This window comes from Strigops habroptila, chromosome 1, assembly GCF_004027225.2.
Source record: "Strigops habroptila isolate Jane chromosome 1, bStrHab1.2.pri, whole genome shotgun sequence".
NCBI lineage: Eukaryota > Metazoa > Chordata > Aves > Psittaciformes > Psittacidae > Strigops > Strigops habroptila.
The window spans coordinates 46698587-46719419 of record NC_044277.2 but is presented as its reverse complement, the minus strand read 5'-3'; the positions used below and the strand labels follow the sequence as shown (position 1 = coordinate 46719419).

The 20833-nt window shown below is 40.4% G+C and overlaps 1 protein-coding gene across 1 annotated transcript in view; it reads left to right on the top strand.

Moving 5' to 3' along the window:
- The window catches only part of TAF4B (TATA-box binding protein associated factor 4b), a 72046-nt gene extending 51713 nt beyond the window's left edge, over positions 1-20333 (top strand). The window contains exons 14-15 of the mRNA XM_030475792.1: positions 7628-7747; positions 18758-20333. Of these exons, the coding sequence (XP_030331652.1) occupies positions 7628-7747; positions 18758-18925 (288 nt within the window). The 3' untranslated portion in view covers positions 18926-20333. The remainder of the gene's footprint in view (positions 1-7627; positions 7748-18757) is intronic.
- Positions 20334-20833: the final 500 nt, after the last annotated feature.

Here is a 20833-nt window from a genome sequence, read left to right as displayed (position 1 = left end):
TATATTTAGTCTTCTGGACCTAATGGTTCAAATTCTTCAAGACCGCTCTTGTGGCAGGGGAAAAGGAAACTCCCTAGTTAACCACAGCCTCTCAAAAAAACAAAGAAGATGCTGCGAGCAAAATAACATCTCATTGTGATCTGTTGGCTTTTTATGAGCCTTTAGTGACATCTTGAGAGCTTCTGCTTAATTATCTGATTTATATTATCTTTACTGTTGTGTTAGTGTTTATTGCCTGCTTCTGCATGTTTTGAGGAAAAAAAGAAAACAAAAAAAAAGGCATGGTTATTGAACAAACATACATTTTGTTACCTGCAGTGTAGCCCTACAGATCACAAAGGGCTATCATCAGAGATTTTGTGTTACGAGTCTTGCAGAAGGTCAGGGATGGAAATCCTGTGTAGTATTAGATTATCGAGCAAGCTAAAAAGTGAACCAAATCCCTGTTTATTTGGCATTCATATTGGTGTTTGGAAGGAGCGTAAGAAAAGCGCAGCTGAGGTACTGCATCAGATACCCTAAAACCAACTATCTGGAAGATGGTAGCAACTATCTTTCATCTAATGAAAAACGAAAGCTCCCTCAAAACTCCATTAACCTCGTTCTTGGATTTTCAAACAGTCTCTTCTCCATTTCTCTGACAGACTATAATGGACATGTAACCAGCTGAAAGGTTGGCCTTGGATTAGAAGCTTGCTAATAGAGGAAATTTTAGGACTAGAAGTATGACAAAACGATGATAATGGAGAGCCAGAGAGTTCTGTGCCAAGAACAAGTGTTGGGTGGACTGTATGATGAGATGAAGAAAACCTGTGGATGGAAGATGAGTCTTAAACATTCTCTAGCTTTGAGACCTCAAGTGTGGGTGAATGAATACGCAGTGTTACAGAAGATAAAAATCATTCAAAACACCATGTATTTGGGAGAACTGTGATTGGTTTTAAAGTAACGTCTTGCAAGGGTCGGGCACTGTCCTGTTGGGATAATGGAGATCTGCTGGTGGTCACTGAGCAGCCATCTCACAAGTGATAGCATCTGAAACGAAAACTACAGAATATTTTGCTTTGGCGTGTGATGCAGCCACCTACTTGGTCTTGCAACAAAAGTAGCCTAGGCAGTGTCTGAAAACACATGTAAAGACCTCATTGATGGATACTAGATATCCTGGAAGTTCCCTGGGCCTCCAAGCAAGGCACATGGCACATGGCATGCTCCAGGTGTTCTAGAATACACAGAAATGCATCAGTAATTGTTAAACAAACCAAAACACTGGTAAAAGGTAACACACACTCCACACCTGGGAAATTCAAGAATGGGGAGAACAAGAAGTCAGGAAGTCACTGCACCCTGGATTATTTTTTTTTTCTTAAATTCCTATGGGGAGTTAATTATATGTTAGAGAATATCAAATATCAACTGAAGGGTTCTCCCTCCATGGGTAGATTGCTTCATGGCTATCCTTGAAAAATTTATTGTTGTTATCCAAAGCATCCTATTGCACCCTTTAGTTCTTAGGCAGACAAGGCACCTGAATTTGGGGGACACAGGCACAGCAGGGCCTGTTCTGCCACTGAAGCATGTATGTGGAATATTAACATGAAAGAAATCTGCAGAATTACATACAGCCATATTATAAGTTGGGACTGCATATTAAACCAGTGCATGCTATGCTGCCTTTCTGCCGTTAAATCTAAATTACAACAGAGGGAAAAGTCAGTGGAAACTAATTGTATGGCTAATTAAAACAGTTTGAAAGGAATCAATTGTGAGAAGAGAAATTGCATTATAGGCAAAAGGAGAGGATGGTAAATGTTTAAATATGCAGCTTTCAAATGTCAGTTTTCCTCAGAGAATGTCCCCCATATGAGAAGTCTGCTATTCAGCCGCATTCAACCTGTAGGGCAGAAAGTTTTGTACAGAAAAGGTAGAGGCTGGAGGCAGTAATGACAACCAGTGCGAGAGTCTTGGGATTGAAAACAGATTTTTAAGGTTTATTTTTCATTTTCGTCACAAGTCCCTTAAAATGCTTAAAGGGAATTTGAAAAAATTGAGTGCTTTCTTCCGAAGACAATGAAGGGAGAAGCAACTGAGAAGAGTAGAAAACTTTCAAAGCGCTACATGGAAGACACAATGAAACCCACTGAAACTTTGAAAAAGCTGGTCAGAAAAAATAATGGATAGAAAGAAGAGAAGTCATTTCAGTGGGATAAGTGGCCCCACTTAAAAGACACCTCAATATTTAGTTCTTTAAAATCTAAAATAAAGGGTGATAGTAAAGACCCATGTAGGTGTTCAGGTTCCTTTTTCACTGGTGCAGGCTATTAAAAATAAATGTTGATGTTTGGTCACAGTTGCTTTGACATACTTTGAATTTTAATGTTCATTAATTTATTGTTTATTTTTTTTATTGTGGAAGCAGGAACAAAGAAGCAGAAAGCTTCTGCCTCTTTTGTATGCCTATATTCCTTGCTATTTTTCCCCCCTGCAAGTCTTATACAAATTCTTGTTCGTCTGCTCTAGTGGTTTTATTACTCCCGATGTACTTATTGCTAGATAGCACACATAACCCTTAGGCATACATTAACTTGTCTTCAGCCTTCCCTGGTTCCCTTTCCTGACAGTTCTTCTGTTACTTTAAATATTTATTTAATCTGTCCCATTCTCTTATCAGCCTACAATGTCATATGTGGAGACATCCCCACTTCTTGCTTGATATTAAACCCAGTATCTTGTACATATAGTTTTTAGTCTTTCCCTTACATTAATTATAACCAAGTCTGGAATTGTGGTGTTTATGTTCCGCATCTGTCTTACCAGTGTTTCTTCTGAGCTCATTTACATCCATATTGCTGTGTTTATTTGTTATTGCATTGCCAAGACTGATTTTTTTCTAAGCATAAGTTCCTAGCACTTTGTGTATTGAAGCTCCTGTATAAGTGGACAATGGTATGAATTTCTTCAGACCTATGTTGTCTGCCAGCATTGTGCTGGACAAGTGCCACCTGTTTGGCATTTCTGTAACCTCCGTCCTATTACTGCTCTGTGAGCCCTGGCTAATAGACATGCTTAATTTCTCATATCTTTTTCTAAGGGTAAACCTTCTGCATTAAAACTATTCTTGAGGACCTAGAAAGTAAAGGTTTCACGTGCTTTGTCTTCTATGAAAGCTTATGCCAAATACTTCTCTTCACTTGTGTTGAAGGGATTCTTCCTGTTAGGAAAAGAGTGCTTGGGGAATTATTGGAGTTCTGATAATGTGAACAACCACATACCATGTACTTCATAACAGATAGATAGAGTTTAAAACTAACTTGCAGTATTGCTTTGAAAAAAAAGTCTGTGCATCTCATAGCTGAAGTACTTCTTGTCTTCTCATGCAACTTGAAATTTAATTTTTAATATTAAAATGCCACAAAAATGTCACTGGTGTAGTAGTAAAAATAGATTTTGTGCATTTTCTGAAATGTGGAGTATGAGACATAAATGAGATAGAATTTCCGTGAGCAGGAAAAGAAATATTTTTCTCAGTAGAGGATTGAGTACAGAACAGAGAGGTCAATTTTAAAACCTTTCATTTTGTGTGATTACAGCCATGCTGCAAATGCCATTTCACTATAAGGAAGGACTTTAAAACATACCTTATTTCTTGATTTGTGCTGCAGGTCAGATTAACTAAAACGGTTATTGTGTCACCCTAGAGATTCCTGCTTGCCGCAAGATCAGACTTTAAACCCTATTTTTATTATTAAAAAGGCCAGCAGCAACAAAGACTATTTTACAAGTTCTGAGATGTTTTCATAGCAATTTGATCTTTATACACAAGTTTTTAGAACTCTTTTTGTACTGCAATTCTTAGCATATGTAAAAATAGGAAAGGGGAGAAGGAGCCTGAACATTCATTTGCCTATTGCCTGGAGACTGTCCCCTCTCAATGCCCGTCTTGAGGAATGAATTTTGAACAGAACGTGTGTTGGACTCTTGTGTTGCAGTGGAATAGCAGCATCTTTCAGCAGATGAAGTAGGTTGGGTTGAAGGGAAACCTGCTAGTTTGTGGGTCTAATGTATGGTGCAGGTTCCCCTTGCTCCTCCTGAGTTGCCATTACACACTTCTCTCTTCAAGGGGAAAAAAAATTATCTGTTTTCAAGATACAAACCTGGGTATGACAGTTTCTATTTATATTCTATTTTAGTCGGAGACACCAGTACTAATAAAACTGGCCCCTGGAAGGGAAGCAATACTAGATGCAGCTTCTCTATGTTATATTTTAATAAAGTGTATATACTGCTTTTACTGTCTTTCACTTGCTGTAGTGCTCTTTCTGCTCTAACTTGTGCGCTACAAAACTGTCCGTTAAAGACAGATTTGACTCTACATAGTTGCCTTTTGCTCATTCCTAAACTTGTTTAGGAAAATCTGGCAGTAGTTAGCCAGCCAGTATCCTCAGGTATCCCTTGACGTTATCTGCCTGTCTTCTCCTGATCCTTGTGCTTTTAACTGCTCACACAATGTTTGGACATTTAATCTCACACTTTTTAATGGAACAAAACTTGATGAAAAAATGATTTTGCTGGCTTCAGCGGGGTAATTTGGATGTCTGCCCATATTGCTTAATGGGGATCTGTTGAGTCCATTATGGAGACTGAGTGTTTAAATTCATTTGTCTTAATTAGATTCTCAGAAAAATCCCCGAGATGTCTAGAATGCAACAAGACTATGATTTCTTTTTTCTTTTTGCTCCAAAATGATGGTGAGATTCTGCCTGATTTGAAAAATCCTCCGACTGTTTACAAGGTGGAAAATGTACTTGGGGGAGTAAATGATGACATGTATTTCCAGCATTGTCTTGGGAACTGCATTGTCAAAGACGCACCACTTCTGTTTCTAGAAAGCGCATCTTTTTTTTACTGTGCACCAAGTGTTGTCCTGTCTGATTATCTGCCAGCACTGCCCTCCAGCAGTAGTGCTTGCTTCTGCAGGGTGTCTGTGGTGACAGCATGCTTCGTCAGCTTGAATGGTGTGGGGTAAATGGTGATGGTGCCCTGGCGCTACCCAGTCCTCAGCCAGAGCTGCATTCTGGCACCCCACCAAGAGGCACTCAACCCACTCAGTCCCTTCTACCTCGTGCTGGTTGCCTACTGAGAGCCCCCTTGGTATTATCATGAAATCATAGAATGGTTTGGGTTGGAAGGGGACTTAAGGATCATCTAGTTTCAGGACACCTTCCACTAGTCCACGTTGCTCAAAGCCCTGTCCAGCCTGGCCTTGAACACTGCCAGCCACAACTTCTCTGGGCAACCTGTGCCAGTGCATCACCACCTTCATAGTGAAGGGTTTCTTCCTAATACCTAATGTAAATCTCCCCTTTTTCAGCTTAAAGCCATTCCCTCTTGTCCTGTCACTACATGCCCTTGTAAAAAGTCCCTTGTCATCAGTCTTTACCATGGCTGCTCATCAACATCAGCTGTAAAAAGGTGATGGGGTCTTCTTTCAATACTCTTCAAGCCAGTGACCAAATGTTCAGCAGCCACCCCTTTTTGACATATTTAGCTGCACGGAAGCTGGTTTTATGTGTTTCGTAGGATTGATGGAGAGTGGGGATATGTTTTCTAATGACTCCCAAGGATGGAAGCACAAGGTTAGGCTAATAAAGGTTTCTGGTTTGTTTTCTTGTTTCAAGTTTAATGGTTTAAAAAGTCCTCTTCATTTTAAGTGTAATGATTCTTAAAAGTAGAGCAAATAATCTTCCCCCTTCTGGCTTTCTTTGCCAGTGGAGCCTTTTGGAAATCAGTCTGCCCCAAAGGGATGCCATGCGCATGGCACGTTGTAATGCCTGTTCTCTTGGCAAGAAGACCATAGTGTACATGCAACTACCGTGACAACTGAACTATCTTGCTAATAGGAAGGTGTACTTCTACAGGGGTGCTCCGTAGCTGCCTGTAAGCCACGGTGGCTCCAGGGGTTGGAGGCTTGGGTAGTTGAGGCTGGAAGTCAGCACATGCCTCTGCTAAAGAATCTTAGTGTTTTATTGTTCATGATCAACCCAGCGAGTGATGAAGATGTCACATAAAAATAATTCCTAAGCCTCAGTGTTTCACAGAGTTTGTGAAGTTTCGGGTTACTTTTTTGGATTTAGTCTTATTTTCCGCTTCCCTGATTGTTTGCAGTGTGTTCCTGAATATAAATATGTATGTTTGTTTAAAACTGACATTAAAGAGAAGTTTTTCTTAAGCATTTTATGCAAGTAGGCTGGCTGGAGGTAGCCTCAGACAATTGCAGAACGCCGGAAGTTTCAAGTTTAGTGGAGATAAAACCTTACAGTCTCTAAAATATTCTTGAAAGCAATATTATATGCCTTGAAACAAAGCCAAACAAACCCCCACTCAGAATGGAATTATTTCTGGTAAATAAGGTTATAAGCGATTTCGTTGCACACAAAAGCAAGAATGGGTTGTCTGGTAAGTGAATGGTGGTATCTAGCACAGAAGTGCTACTACATTTCTGTAAGTAAAAGCCTACGTAGTGTGATCAAAGCTGACTTGCAAACAGTGTTGTTTTTGTAACTGAAACATGAGCATGGGCTAGGGAGCTGCTCTAGTTGTATGTCAGATCACCTAAGGGTTAGCATCAAACCCAGAGATTGATGTTTAAGGACAACTTCAACCAGAGTAAAGAGAAAAGCTTCCTTCTCTACAGAGAAGAGAGCATTGCCTTCCACCCATGCTCCAAGTGGGACAGCTGGCAGATCTGAAAGCAGTGTGGTTGCATTAGTAAAGTGGGTAATCCAAGCTACTCAGCCTGTTAGCAGACTTGACGAGTTTGAGCTCTAGAGCAGCTGGTATCTATAGTTATCAAATAGAATGAAGGAGTATGTACCTCAAAATGCAAACATAAAACTTTTTTTTTCTTTTTCCTTAATCCTCTTGACTATGGGTTTTTCTCCCAACCCAAATTTACCTGAGGGGTTGTTTCTTAGGATTTTTTTGCATTGAACAGCTTTTGGAGGTGAGTGAGAATAAATACATGCAGTGTATCTCTAACTTGCTTCAGGTATGCCTGAACATTCAAATGTGTTCTGGGAAAAGGAAAAAAGTGAACTGACAGCATCCTGTTCACTTGGATTATAAGATGATTCAAAATAGCAATATTGAGTGCTGGGTTCAGGTAATAGAGCATGAAGAAATTGAGTGTCTTGCTTGTGCGGTCATGAATTGAGATTTTGAATTAAGAATATGCCCAGTTCAACGAACTTGGTAACTTCAAATTTTAATACTAATCTGGCCTCAGACCAGTTCTGATCAATGTTTTTTGTTAATCAGAAATGGCAAAGCTTACAAGCTGAGGAACGAGCAGCAAGGCTTCTGTTAAGGCTGCGTTGATACCACAGGGCAGACTCCATGAAAAGCATTTACTTACCCAGTGCTACCTGTAGGGCCGTTAGCATTTCAAGGCTTTAAGCATGACTGAGTATTGGAATTTGTCAAAAGTGTCTAGAAAGACAGGAGAAGGTCCTGTGAAATACATTCCTTCAGTAGGGGCTGCAGAGCTGTCTGAAGTTGCCATAAAGAGAACAAGACCTTTAGAATACTGTGTGTCATAATTAATGTAGGTGTTTTCTTTTTAAATTAGATGCAACAGTTGGAGTTAGCACAAATGCAACAAAGAGAAGCCAACCTCACAGCTTTGGCAGCAATTGGATCTAGGAAGAAAAGACCACTGGATTCAGCAAACGTTACATCTGGGCTGGAGGTATGTAGATGGCTTACAATTACTTGCATGATGTTGAATCTTCATACTGAATTATTTTTGTCTTTCCTTGTAGGAAGAAGTGAGGATTCTCTTATACAAAATGGCTGGTTACATACTGTAAGAAAGCTAGTCTGTGCATTAGATACTCGAAAGGATTGTTTGTGGTAAATTTGATGGGGATGTTTACTTGTGTGTATAGGAAGAACTGTGGATAAGAGCATGTGTGTAAAGGAATGAATGAAATGATGGCTCAGAGAAACTTCCCTCTGCATTGGAGGGTAACAAAGCTGTGGTGATCTTTCACAGCAGCTAGGTGCCATGGCCCTTCTGATTTGCTCACGATGGCTCTTTTGGATGGCTTTTGAAATGGCTCTTGCTTTCACATTTGGCTGTGGACTTTTTTCCATGCATAGTGCATAGGCATTCTTTTCAAGTATAGTATGAGTTCACCTGGGCTAGAGCCTCCCCCACTAACCAGTAAATAAATAAAGCTAGACCATTCAGTTCCTGCAGTAAGACAAATTATCTTTTCTGGCTCATGCTGCATTTTAAAATTGCCTTGAAGGTGCTTTTAACAAATCTTTGTCCGAACAAATCTCTCAGTGTTGTACTGGAGATTGACTTTCTGGGACCTGGGAAACTTATGAGATGGAAGTTCTTTCCAAGGAGACTGGCAGCCTACTTCCGTTAGAGGTCATAATCTTGGCTGGAGACAGGAGAGATGTGTTGCAGGCTGTCAATTCAAGTGGTGTTGCCAGTTTTGCCCCTTTTTCTCATGAAGCATTGGTATTGCTCAAGTGGATGGCTAGTTGGTGGCTGACCCAAGCACAGTGAGCAGAAGCCTGGAAAGTAACTCTTGTGTGGAGGAAGTGGTGGTAAAGTTGTCCTTTCTGATAAACCTTAAGTCTTTTTCATTAAGTCTTTTTCATTATTGTAGCTGAGGAAGCTTAAATAGATGCTAGGATTGAAAACACTCCAGCGTTTTTGCATACTGTAGCCTGGAAGGACCTTGTATAAAGCTCAGTTATTTGCAATGTACCTGAGACAATGGTGGCGTCTGTCCTGTAGGTTTTCCCTCAGCCTGTGAGAAGATACCTGTCTAAGGACCCGAGGTAGACTTGTTTCTCTGATTTTTATTTTTTCCTGACATGGAGACACAATTAGCTCCTTGAATGCTTCATTTACTGCAAGTGAAGGAATCTGTACCTAACAAGCTGCAGAAAGCAGCCTTCCCAGCTTTTGAGCAACTATTCTTCATTTCTTTGAAGTTTTTTAACATACTTTCACATCCATCTGAAGGTATAGTTACTTTTTTATAATACCACCGGAAAAACTTGAAAAAATGAGTCTGGCACAAGAATGATTTTCCCCATCCTTTTCTCCTCTTCCCCCAAGCTTCTATCGAGTAACTATTCCTGTTCTTCATAGTGGTTTTCTATAATTATTGCCGTATTTGTTTCTGAATATTTAACAAGTCTGCCTGTTAGGTACTTTTCAGTTATTTCTCATCATTTGTGGTGTGTCTGCCTTATTAAAAGCTTCATAAGATTGTGCCAGAGTGAGACAGATAACAGTGTTGCTATTAAAAGGAGGTGATCCATTATTTACATTGCCAGTTTAAAAGAACACAGACATAACATGCTTCAAACTGACCATAAGCCTTGGCAGTATTTCATTGTCACAAATTTACCTGCTGTATTTTAAGATGCTTCTCAGATAGGTTGCTTTACTAGACTGAATTGTAAGGGCAGTAGGTGGAAGCAATTCTGCCATTGAAACTACTCGCATGCAATCTTGCATTCTTCCAGTGCCTAGTACTTAGGCTTCATGCTACCAGAAAGCAATTCCCTGCAGACCTTTTTTTCTTTTTTGTGAAATTATGCAGGGTAGCAAACTTGAGAGGGATGTTTAGATTTAGATGTTTAAGTGTCCAGATATATCTGAGAAGGATTTATAAAGGGCTTAAGACTTCTCATGTAGAATAAAGAATGGTTTTGACAAACACTCTAATTCAAGAAGCAGAACATTTGTAATACATTCATGATAACATGGCAAAACATCCTAAGCAGTAAACAACATTCCATTCTTCAAAGATGAAAGGAGGTCTTTGAAACTGAAAGCAAGTACAATATGGCCTTAGGCTGATACATATTTGGGCATCTTTAAAATCATCTTTTTGGGCAACCTGTCTGAGAATAATTTAAACAGGCAGGATGTACTTTCTCATTTCAAATTGCAAATAGAGACAGCTTTACTGTCAAGTAATCTGAAGTGTCAGAACTTTCTGACTACAATGGCAAGGAGTAAATCTGTGCATAGTACTCCTGTGACCTTTGTTTGAAGCCTGATATCATGGTAGACAGGAATGATGGAAGAAGTTATTCGTGGATATGAGTGATCTTCTGACAGTATTGAATGAAATCACTGGTGCTAACTGCACTAAGTTTTTTTGACTTAAGACTTCAGCTTTCCTTGGATAATGTTCTTTGTACAATGTTTGTATCTCTTACATCCATGTTAGAGCAAAGTTGACTCTGTTCAGCTGCTTCTTATTGTTGCCTCCTGCAGTAATTAAAGGAAAAGAATTGTTTCAAGCCATGATTGATGTACAAAGTAGCCCTAAGGTATTTGGGGAGACAGGGAAGAAATAATCAGTTACAGTATGTATTAAGAAAGTGAAACTCTGTAAGCAAATTTGTTACTTATTTGCCTTTCTTTATTCAGTACCAAAATGTAATGGGTACTGGAAGAGAGCAACCCAGCAACCAGACTGTGTTGATATGGGTCTGCTGCCTTCTGTTGCAGTGTGAAGGGCTAAGAACAGCATTTTGTTAGCATACCATGTTTCCTTTCTCCACAGACAAGTACCTGTGTTTAATTGGGATGGTTTTTCAGCCCTAGGTATGTTTCTCTGCACTGTGCCACCTGACTTTGCATCTTTTCTGGAAAGTCTTTTGATAGTTGAATGCCTGATTCCTGCACATTCATCTTATCTTGTTATTTGAAATTATGCTTTCTGTACTTGGTCTTTCAGGGAGACCTATTATGGATTATTTTAATCTGGGAACTAGCACATGTGGTGACACAAGCATTTGCTTTACAGCTAGAAGCCTGCTTGCCAGCAGCCACATCACTTCATAGTGTGGCAGGTAACAAATAAATAAGCAGGTTCTTGCCCCGAGGAGTAGTCTCTGTCAACTAATTTGGACCTAAAAGCAATATAAAAAGGGTGCACTCTATCTTGCCATGATTATTGCTTATGTATCCCTAAATTTGAAGTAGCAGTAGGGGCAAATCCATGATGTTCGTGGAATGGAAAAATAAGGTTAATGCTCTAGGCCTAATTAAAAAAAAAAAAAAGCATGAGTATAATGGGAGTTCTTTTCTCCTTCTTGTTGGAAACACTCGTTTGGGTAGTTCTGCTTGTTCTTTTCACTGCAATTTAATGTTTGAATGGTATTGTTCAGAAAGAGCAATTTGAGAAAGCCCTGGTAAGAAAATCTTTCTATTGTGAAAATGTGTTAATTGTTGCTACTTGTATTCCAGAGGTGGTGATATCTTCATCTCTCTCATTGTGGTCCCTCTGGACACTTTTGGATACAATGAGGGGGAGAGGCCTTTGGATTTGATCCATGTGTGGTTTTGGGTTTGTGTATTTTTTTACTCACCTCTTCTCCTCCTTCCCCCAGTTTGGGGGCATGTGGTGAACAGTAATAAATTGAAGGGTGGGAAGAACTGAAAAATAACTCATCTTGAGAAAGGGAGAACACTTTAAAAAAATCAGAAAAAAGTAAACTTGAAGCCACAGACTCATTTTCCCAATTCTGTGTTCTATCTCATAGTCCTTATTGGTTGGTAACATGCCCCATAATGTTTCCAGTGCTGACAAATAGTCAAAGATATTTTTGGATTAAGTTTTATTGCTTTTCTGATGACAAAGCTACTTTGGAAACAGCTTTGTCTCATTCTCACTGCAACTGTGGAGTCTTAGAAGTTTGAAAACCCTTGCAGATATTTAAAGCTTATTTCTGTGAGAAACAGACTGCAGTTCTGAGCCCTTAAACGTTCTTTCCTTCTATCCAAAGGTGTCGTGGGTCCAAGGTAGTCTTTGGCCTTGAACTGAGAGCTGTATATTTGTGCAGTATCATGCAGCAGGGAGGGGAAAAAGCCTATATATAGGTAGGAGACTTGGCTGTTGCTCTTACGGTCAGCTTCCGAAGACTGTGGTTGGACCATCATTCTGCTTTATACAGGAAAACTCAGTTGGACGCCTGCACTTCTGTGTAATTTACATGAACTACTTGGAAGTGATGCAGTCTGTCTTGCCCTGAAGTGCTGCTGTTGGTGTGTCCTTCACTTGCCTTCTTCCAGGTTGGTCATATTGACTGACTCAGGGGTAGATCTAGGGTCTCTTCTTTCTTTTGCCTGAGCCAGTGGCAAAGGAAATTTCTTCTTCGCAGATACTGTTAGTGGCTGTTCTGTCCACTGCCAAGGCTGGCTACTGTTAGGAAGTGTGGGTCTTGCCTTGCCACCTGTAGTCTAGCTCTGCTGTGGAAACTTAAGCTACTGCAAATAGCTGCTACAGAAGTAAATGGTGCAGCTGACATCCTCAGGTCAGTGCAGAGCCATTCAAGGACTGTCGTTTTGTCAAACTCCTAGCTCTGGCCAACATGCTTAAAACAATGTGATACTTCCAGGATGATCTAACACAGCAGTTCACAAATAAGCTTATATCCTTCTGGGAAGAAGTTTGGCGAGAAATGTCTTGTTTACCACACTGATCATTGTTCCATTTTTAATATTGATTGTGAGTGGAGAAAATGACTCTCCAAATCTCTTCTGGGGCTAGGTCTCTGCCACATCTGATCATTGTTAGCAGAACTTAAACTTTCCCATCTTGCTTTACAGCTTAGGATGCTGGTATGCATGCTGATTAAACGTTTTCTGTATATGGTGCTTGTTTGAGCTTTAGAAACGCTCTTTAGGCCGACCTAGGAAGAACTAATCCTTTGAGCAGCAAGCTGTTTTCCGCAGAATGAAAGAAACCCCAAACTCTTAATGACTGGAGAAGAGAGATTGTTTTGGGGTTTTTTTTCACTGTGTGACAATCAAATGGCTTTCAGTTTTTTTGGCATTTGCAGGAGGGATGCGTGATAGTTAAGGGTTATGTGGCTTTACACTCTTAAAAGCAGAAGCTGTAGAAGTTACTGCCACTTTTTTGGCCATAAGTGATTCTGATGAGAGGACCCACTAGCGTAATTCATCAACTTCAGTATTGTTAAGGATGTGACTGTGTCTAAATGTGAATTAAATGCAGAAGTTGGCTCTGTAGCGAATGATTATAGGTTTGCTGTTCCCTGTATATCCATGGGGTGCAGAGAGGCTGCTGGCTCGTGCTTGGCAGTGGTATGTAATAGTCTGCTATAATATTTTCATAAAAGCTGCAGAAAATGAATTTAAAAGCAATCACTTTAAATTGGACCTAGACTTACTTGCATGTAAGTAGGTGTTCAGAGCCAGGTTACAAAATCTGTTTCTACACTTGAGGGATTTCTCTCAATTTGTGTCTCTACCACCCCTTGCCGCAGCCTATAGGTCTAAAGTGATACAGGAGGTGGTGTTGGTTTTGAGAAGGTGGCGGGGGGGAAGGGGAAGGTTCTTTGCTTATGCTTAACATATGCAGACTCTTGATTTCAGTTTCTGGTTCTTATTCAAGCTATCAGACAATCGAAGAGTCTACAGCGGGGTCATACCTTGGGGAAAGAGGGGAGCTGAAAGTGTTACTGCAAATATAAAATATGGCTTCAGCATCTTAATATCTGCTGCAAGATAAGCACATAGATATGTGCTTATCTAACTAAGTGCAACCCTGTCAGCTTAAGAGTTTCAATTTCAGTGCTGATTTTCCTGGCTGCTGTCAGTCTAGGCCATACAATTGATGTGACTTTTTCCCCTTATAAATAGGCAAAAATATTCTCGTCTGCCATTCACACACTTCAGAAATACAGTTCATTGGCCCATATTGTGCCTTCTCTGTGCTAGAGATGAACTTAATTCTTCTTATGTGTGAAAGATATCTGCAATTTAAATGACTAATTGCATTGTAGCTTTAGGCTGAACATATTGGTAACGTGCAAATGTTGATGACATGTGAAGGGTCAAGAGATTTATAATTTAGTTGACAATACATTGCTTAAAATGAAGTGGCAAAGAGCCAGAAAATTTCAGCTTAATAATTGTCTATTAACTAACATGACATATTTCTATAGTATTCATTACCTCCAGGTACAGATTAAGCATCTGATGTACCCATACGAAGTGACATGCGTACATGAATCTTGGGCATAATAGTGAATAAACTGACATTACATTCACAGTAATTTGTTTCAATATGTAAAACATGTTGTTGCCTACTTTTGAAAGGACTTGTAGGAATGTTGCAATGAAATCTGAGGAAAAATGTGTAGTTGAATAGAGTTTTCTTATATAGATCTGACAGCTTTGTGCTGCAGATAACATCATAAATATACATGTTTGTTTTGAGCTGCATGAGAAGCAGCCTGGAAAGAGATCTAAAGCCTTTCAGTCATTGGATTGATCTACGCTAATGGTCTATAAGGTTAAAAAAAACCCAACTCCCCAAAACCCCAACCACCTAACAACCAACTTTATTCTTAAAAAAGAATCATATAAATACTGAGTAATGTGGTGTTTAGTATTGTGAACGTGGGAGTGTTTCTATTAAGCTGAGGTTTGTTAGAAAAGGGAGCATCAGTAGGCTGACTTGTAACCAAAGTATTATCAACTTCTTTCACTTTGTTTTCTCAGGCTTAAATTAGGCACTTATTTGTACAAGCAAAACTGTCACAATTCTGACAGGGTCTCTTCATTTCCCCTTGCTGCTGGGGGAGACCCAGGAAAGCGTTTATGTGCTCCACAATGTGTTAATGGCTTTTTAACCTTTTTTCCTCCTGTGAGACAGGAATGTATCCTGTGTTTTACAGCTGAGAAACTGCCATACAGGGTACACTAGATACCAACAACCTCAGTGTGACCACAGGTGGCAGAGCTGGGAGTTGAACCTGGATGCTTTTGGCTCCGATTTGCTCAGTGCGCTTACCAGCTTCAACAGCGTCTGTGCTGCACACAGCTGCAATTTTTCAGTGTCTGGAGATGTCATTGAAAACTCTCATGACTTTGCTTTCTTCTGCTGGTGATGTTTTCTATAATGTGCAGCAGAGCTGCATTGACAGTTTGCTTTCTTAGGATCTTGGCTCTGGCACTGGGATATGTTTGTGCCACACCAAAAATTGAAGTGAGAACTCTTGGCTTGACTTTTGATTGAACACTTTGCTCCCGTAAAGTGCCCCCCTCTCAAGGTTTTAAAGTTTTGAAACTGATTGATGTGAAGCCATTGAATTTGAGAAGGGAGTGTGTACTCTGCCAGGAGCAGCTTCTTGAGCCTGACCCGAACTTGATGGGAGAGAAGTTGTCTGCTGACCCCTCTGAGCTTTGTATCAGGACCTGTAGAATAGCTCTGAGCAACTTTGATATCCTTGTCAATATTTGTGATCCAGACTTGTAGATCACATACTCCAGGTACCTTGAAGACTAGGAATAAGGTGGTGGCGGTACCTCAGGTATGTTAAGAGCCTTGTTGCAAGCTGTGGCTCTGTATCAACTTCACTCTTGCCTTGCAGAGTTCGTATTTAATTCTCAGTCCAGCCACTGGAGAGAGCTCTAGAGATCTTAAAACAGGTTTCGAGAGCAACTTCTCAACAAAACTAGCTGCACAACAGGAGTGGGACTACAACAGGAGCTCCACAGTACTTTTGCTGCCAAGGTCAGGGAGAGCAACTGATCTCTGTGAGCTGTGTGTAAAAGGCTCTAAGGATCAAGAAAGGGCGACAGCATGTTGCTTTGGCAAAGTTGCTGATTTGGCTTGACTCTGAGGATAGGCCAAAAGCAGGACTGCTGCTGTTGTGGCCTCCTGGAGCTGTTTTTAAGCCAGCGGGTGTTCTTGTTACTATGAAGGGTGGTTTCCAGTCCCGTTGCCACAGTATCTTACCTGGCATATGAGTAGGGTCTGTCAGCTGTTGATGCCCAGGTTGACTGATAGTATCTGTGCTGGTAGTTCCCCTTCCTGGGCTGCATGTCTCTATGTCATTTCTCTTTTGGAAGGAAAGCGAGGTGTTGGGGGTTCAGTGAAAAGCAGGAACTTCAGGATATGGCTGACATCAGTTGCTAGTTAAGGCACTAATAATTAGATGTTGCAGAAGCGGGGAGTGCAGGCTGGTGGCAGTACCCTTTGCTAACATTGGATCTACAGGGATACACTTTATATTCACTTATCTTTGTACTTATCTGTAGCCTGGTTGAAAAATAGCGCTTTTCACTTCACCTCAGAAGAGGATCACAAGTCTGTGTTCGGATAGGCTAAAGACTTTTGCCTGTCCCCCAGATAGCAAGACGCAAGCATTTGCTGCCCAACTGGAAGGAACAAAATAGAGATGTCTGGGAGCAGGGAGTGGACTGGTTTTCTAAACAGAGTATATGTTTTATAAACAAAGTATATAAGGTCTCAGAATCAGTGTTGGGGAGCTTCTGTGCAGGAAGAGGTGTATGAGATGCAAAGGAGAGGACTTCTGGCTGTTGCCTAGGGCCAGACAAGATCAACCTTCTGCCCAGTGGGAACTTTTGGTTCTCTAAATGTTTTATTACAAAAAGTTAGGCAGTACATCGCCTTCCACTGCTTGGTCCAAAAGCAAACCATGAAAGACCAGTGTTTTGATGCAGCTGTGGAGGACAGTAGCTGAAAGGAGTTAGTGCTCATCTCCCTATAAACTTAGAGTGAGTTCCCCAGCACAGTCCCAGTCTGGTCTGGAATGACCCAGGCTGTCTGTTGGCTTCTTTAATTTTAAACCATTTGAGCCTTTGAGAGAAGGACCTTTTCTTTTAACTTGGATGTGATAGCAGCTGTTGGTTGCTTTAAATGTATTCAGTAACTATTCAAAGAGCCCCTGGCCCCTGTAATGCTCTACTCAGTAGCTCCGATAAACCGGTGTGTTGCTGCATGGAACTTAGAAGTATGAACTGTCTGTTTTAGCAAACAGGATTCCAGGACAAGCTTTGGATGTATTATTACTGCATAACATCACTTTACATCTCTGCACTGCGCACAATGGGTAAGAATTTAAGAATAAACAAATCCAGAACTCTGTCTCAAATGCAGGCAGCTTGGCACTTCTGCCCTATTGTAGCATCTTGCAGCTCCCAACAGCGTCCAAAGCACGCTGGGGGATTTGTGCTGCCTGCCACCTTTTTGTATGGGAGCAAACAGGATTGAGGTGTCTTTGTTTGGTGTCCCTTTAAAGGTAAGACTTCTAGTCTAATAACTGTTTAGAGAGAAAATACTTTCACCTCAATAAAGTTCTTTGAATTATAAAGGACATTGCTGTTGGGTTACTGAAAACCCTTGGGGTTTGTTTCATTTATAACATTGCCTCAGGCCTTCTGCTGCATCCTGTTGGATTGACCTCCTTTTCAACCCGTGCTGGCAGCTGCATTGCAGAGTTATCTTTTCCCTGGATCCTTCAGGCTTGTCATATGACAAACTTGAACTGTGACCCTTTTGTGTCTTACCAGGCCAGCAGTGCCCTCTCTGTGCGATGTGGCCAGCAGTCTTCCCCACGCACACATTTGTTCCAAGCCATTTAACAAACTGAAAGTTTCAAATGATGGCATTTCATAGTGTTTAATAGTATCGACTGTAAAGCAAATGAAACGGTGCTGAATACCCTGCATGCTGCTAGTAAGAAATACAGCTTCCATTTCTGCAATATGCCCTGGGTTTTCTGTGGTTAGTGTGTGCTCTCTGGTGAATCTCTTTTATTTTTTAAATAAATTTCAATGCTTCCCCTCAAACAACAGTGACATTCACTGCTATAGATAGTCCAGCACTGGTGTTTGTTTCTAATATATGGGGATTTTAACCAGATTTCTCTAAGCAAAGTGGGCAAAGTCATTTTGCAGAAGTCTTGCAGAGAGTGTTAGGGTAAGAATTGATATAGTTAACACGGCATCCAAGCAACACCATCTCCAAGTGGTGTTGATGCTGGCAGGCATTGCCTTCCTGAAGTTACAGAGACTGAGCACTCGTATTTGTACAAATTGCATTCATTACCAAGAACCCTCCAGTAGTGATAAGAGACTGGCTGTGTAGCATAGATTGGCTCCAAGATAAGTAGCCAGTCTATTGTGCAGCTCATGGTAATCTTCCTCCTCCCTGCCCCTAATAATAAATCTTGGGGCATTTTGGAATGCGTGGGGGTTGCTCATTCCAGCAACCTGAATGTATAACTACTCAACATCATCATCTCCTACCAATTGTGCTTTCATAACCAAGCGAGGCAGCCAACTGAGATGGATAGGCTCAGATACAGTGTTCTGAACATGCAGATGCTTTGACTGTGTGTATTTGTTGCTTCCTTAAAGGACAATTCATAGGTGATGGCCAGGGTAAGAGTTTCTCCTGGCTGTGTTCCAAGGCTAGAGCCCACTCACAGTGATGGTCTTCAAGAAGAGATGTGAACATCTGGCTTAGGGGTCTGCAAGTGGGAGTAAGAGCTGTGCACAACCTGGGGCTCTGCATAGGAACTGTGGTAGTATCTTCTTCATAGTTGGCTTGTCCTTTCTCAGTGCAAGTGTCTGTGTTGTATGACTTCAGTGAAACAGCACTTATTCATCTTACCATAATAGTATAGTTTTAAAGAAAGGTTTTTCAAAAGAAAGAATTTTTCTGGCTGCTTTGACTGAAATAAAGCATCAGCTGGCAAGTGCTTGCTTTGTCTTTTAAAGCATCTAATGTGCAAGGACTGGGTTTCAACATGTAAAGCTGAACATCAGCAGGCTAGGTTTATGCAAGTAGGCAGTATAATCCAACAAGTTCAGTTAAAAACATGTATTTACATGGAATTCTAATAATTTTTTATCTTTTTCTCCCCCATTTAGGGTTTGAATGGCAGTGGAGTTGCTCCTGGATCATCAGGTTTTAGCCTTACGAAACAGCTGCTCTGTCCAAGAATAACCCGTGTCTGTCTCAGGGACTTGATATTCTGCATGGAACAAGAGAGGGAGATGAAGCATTCTCTAACCTTGTACCATGCTCTTCTGAAGTGATTCGAATTTTACATTTCACCTTGCTGTCTACTGCCAAAGAAAACACTGAAGCATTGTTGCACTGTCTTGAAATTCCAATTTCTGGAAAATGATCCGTTGTAAGGATAACTCTTGTTTACAGATAAACATTTTTATTAAATACCTAACCTAGCACCTGTAGGGGTTTTAATAATACTTGGCTTAAACCAGTCTGTAAACCAGTGAAAACGCTGCGCTGCACACACAAGCACTTGACTACCTGCTTGCATTTAACTGTCATGCAGGGTCTGAGGGCTTCATACTTGTCCCTAGTTCATGTGTGTCACTTGCTTCAGTACTCCAGAGTCTGCGACATCTGTTCTACATGTAGTGCCTTCTTTGAATCCAACTTTATTTAGGGAAACAAGTAACACTTTAAAGGCACTGCATAGCATGGCAACTGTATTTAATCATGAACCAGCAGTCAGTCAACATGCTGATGTATTGCCTAACAAGCTCATCATCTCCTTAAATTTTCTGGGTTTAGAATTACTACTGGATGCTCATTTGCAGAGAGCAAATTATCAAGCAGAAGGAACAAGGGGTGTTTTCTCCCCCTCACCTTGCCTCAACTGCCCTTCCCCTTTCCTCCAAGAAAGTGACTTGGGAAGGTGAACAAATTGGTTGTTCTTGATTGAAATACATCAGACAGTGTAGTTAGGACATACTTCAGCATTTGGGGAAAATCTGGAGTTACTAAACTTGAATACAAGGAGTGAAAGACCTTAAATGGAAGAGTAAACAGAAGAAACAGATTATCTTTCTGTAGATAAAAAAAGATAGCATTGAACTTGAGCATAGATGTAGAAGGAAATTAACAAAAGCAACCTTTACTGACTACACAAAGGGGAAAGCTTGAGATGCATTGTAACTTTGCAGCTGGAGACTCTTTTAAGGAGAAGAGCAGTGTTTGCAAAGCACAGGATTCACTGCTTTATTGAGAATACTGATTTAACATCTTAATGTGCTATAACAGGGAAAATTACCAAATAGAAAGTATTTAGGCAGTTGCCTGGTTTCCATTCAGTGAGAAGGAGGAGGACTCCGGGTTATTAAGACTGCTAGGATAGATACAGAGATCTTATACTTGCTGGTAAAGACTGCCTTATCTTGTGGTGGGAGGAAAACCTTCCAGGTCACCCTTCTCCCCAGCCTCCAAACATTTTTCCTCCCATGCTATACAGTGCTGGATAGCATGGCTGTTACCCAGGACCGGTGGGAAAGTCACTGACTGTATTGAACAGCTTCCTGCTGGAACTTTTTTCTTTTAAAAAATGAGCTTCCTATGGCTATTTGACATGCTACTTCAAAACCTGAAGCGATGATTCAAACACCTTCCACTTTCAGAACCACTGCAGAGATAGTTACCAAATTCAATGTTTTGAATCTGTTATGGGGTTTTTTGTTGGAACAGTAGTAAACAAATCTAGTAAATGTATGCTGTAAGTTATTTATATATGTATATATAAGATATATATATATATAAAAGAGCAGTACTTTGAGTAAGCTACAGTTTGCAAGATATTGATGGCATCAGGCAAAATTGTTTTGTATAATTAAATGCTTAGCTTTACTTTTTATGTAAAGTACAGCATTTTCCATATTTGTGTACTGTATCTTATTGAGCAGATGTTTAAAATTATTTTAAATACTGCATTAAAGCAATTATTTTATTAAGAATAATAAATCAGTAACTTTGTTTCCGAACATGAGAAATTCAGCATCTGAAGCTGTCATCACCATGACTAATGGCGTGGCTCTGAGAGTGAGTCCCGTCTATCTGCCCATCACAGTATTTGGCATGGTTGCCTCACGTGACATATTAATGATAAACATCTTTATTTTAAGGTTTTTAAACAGAACGAGGTGACAGAGCAGAGGATTACTTGA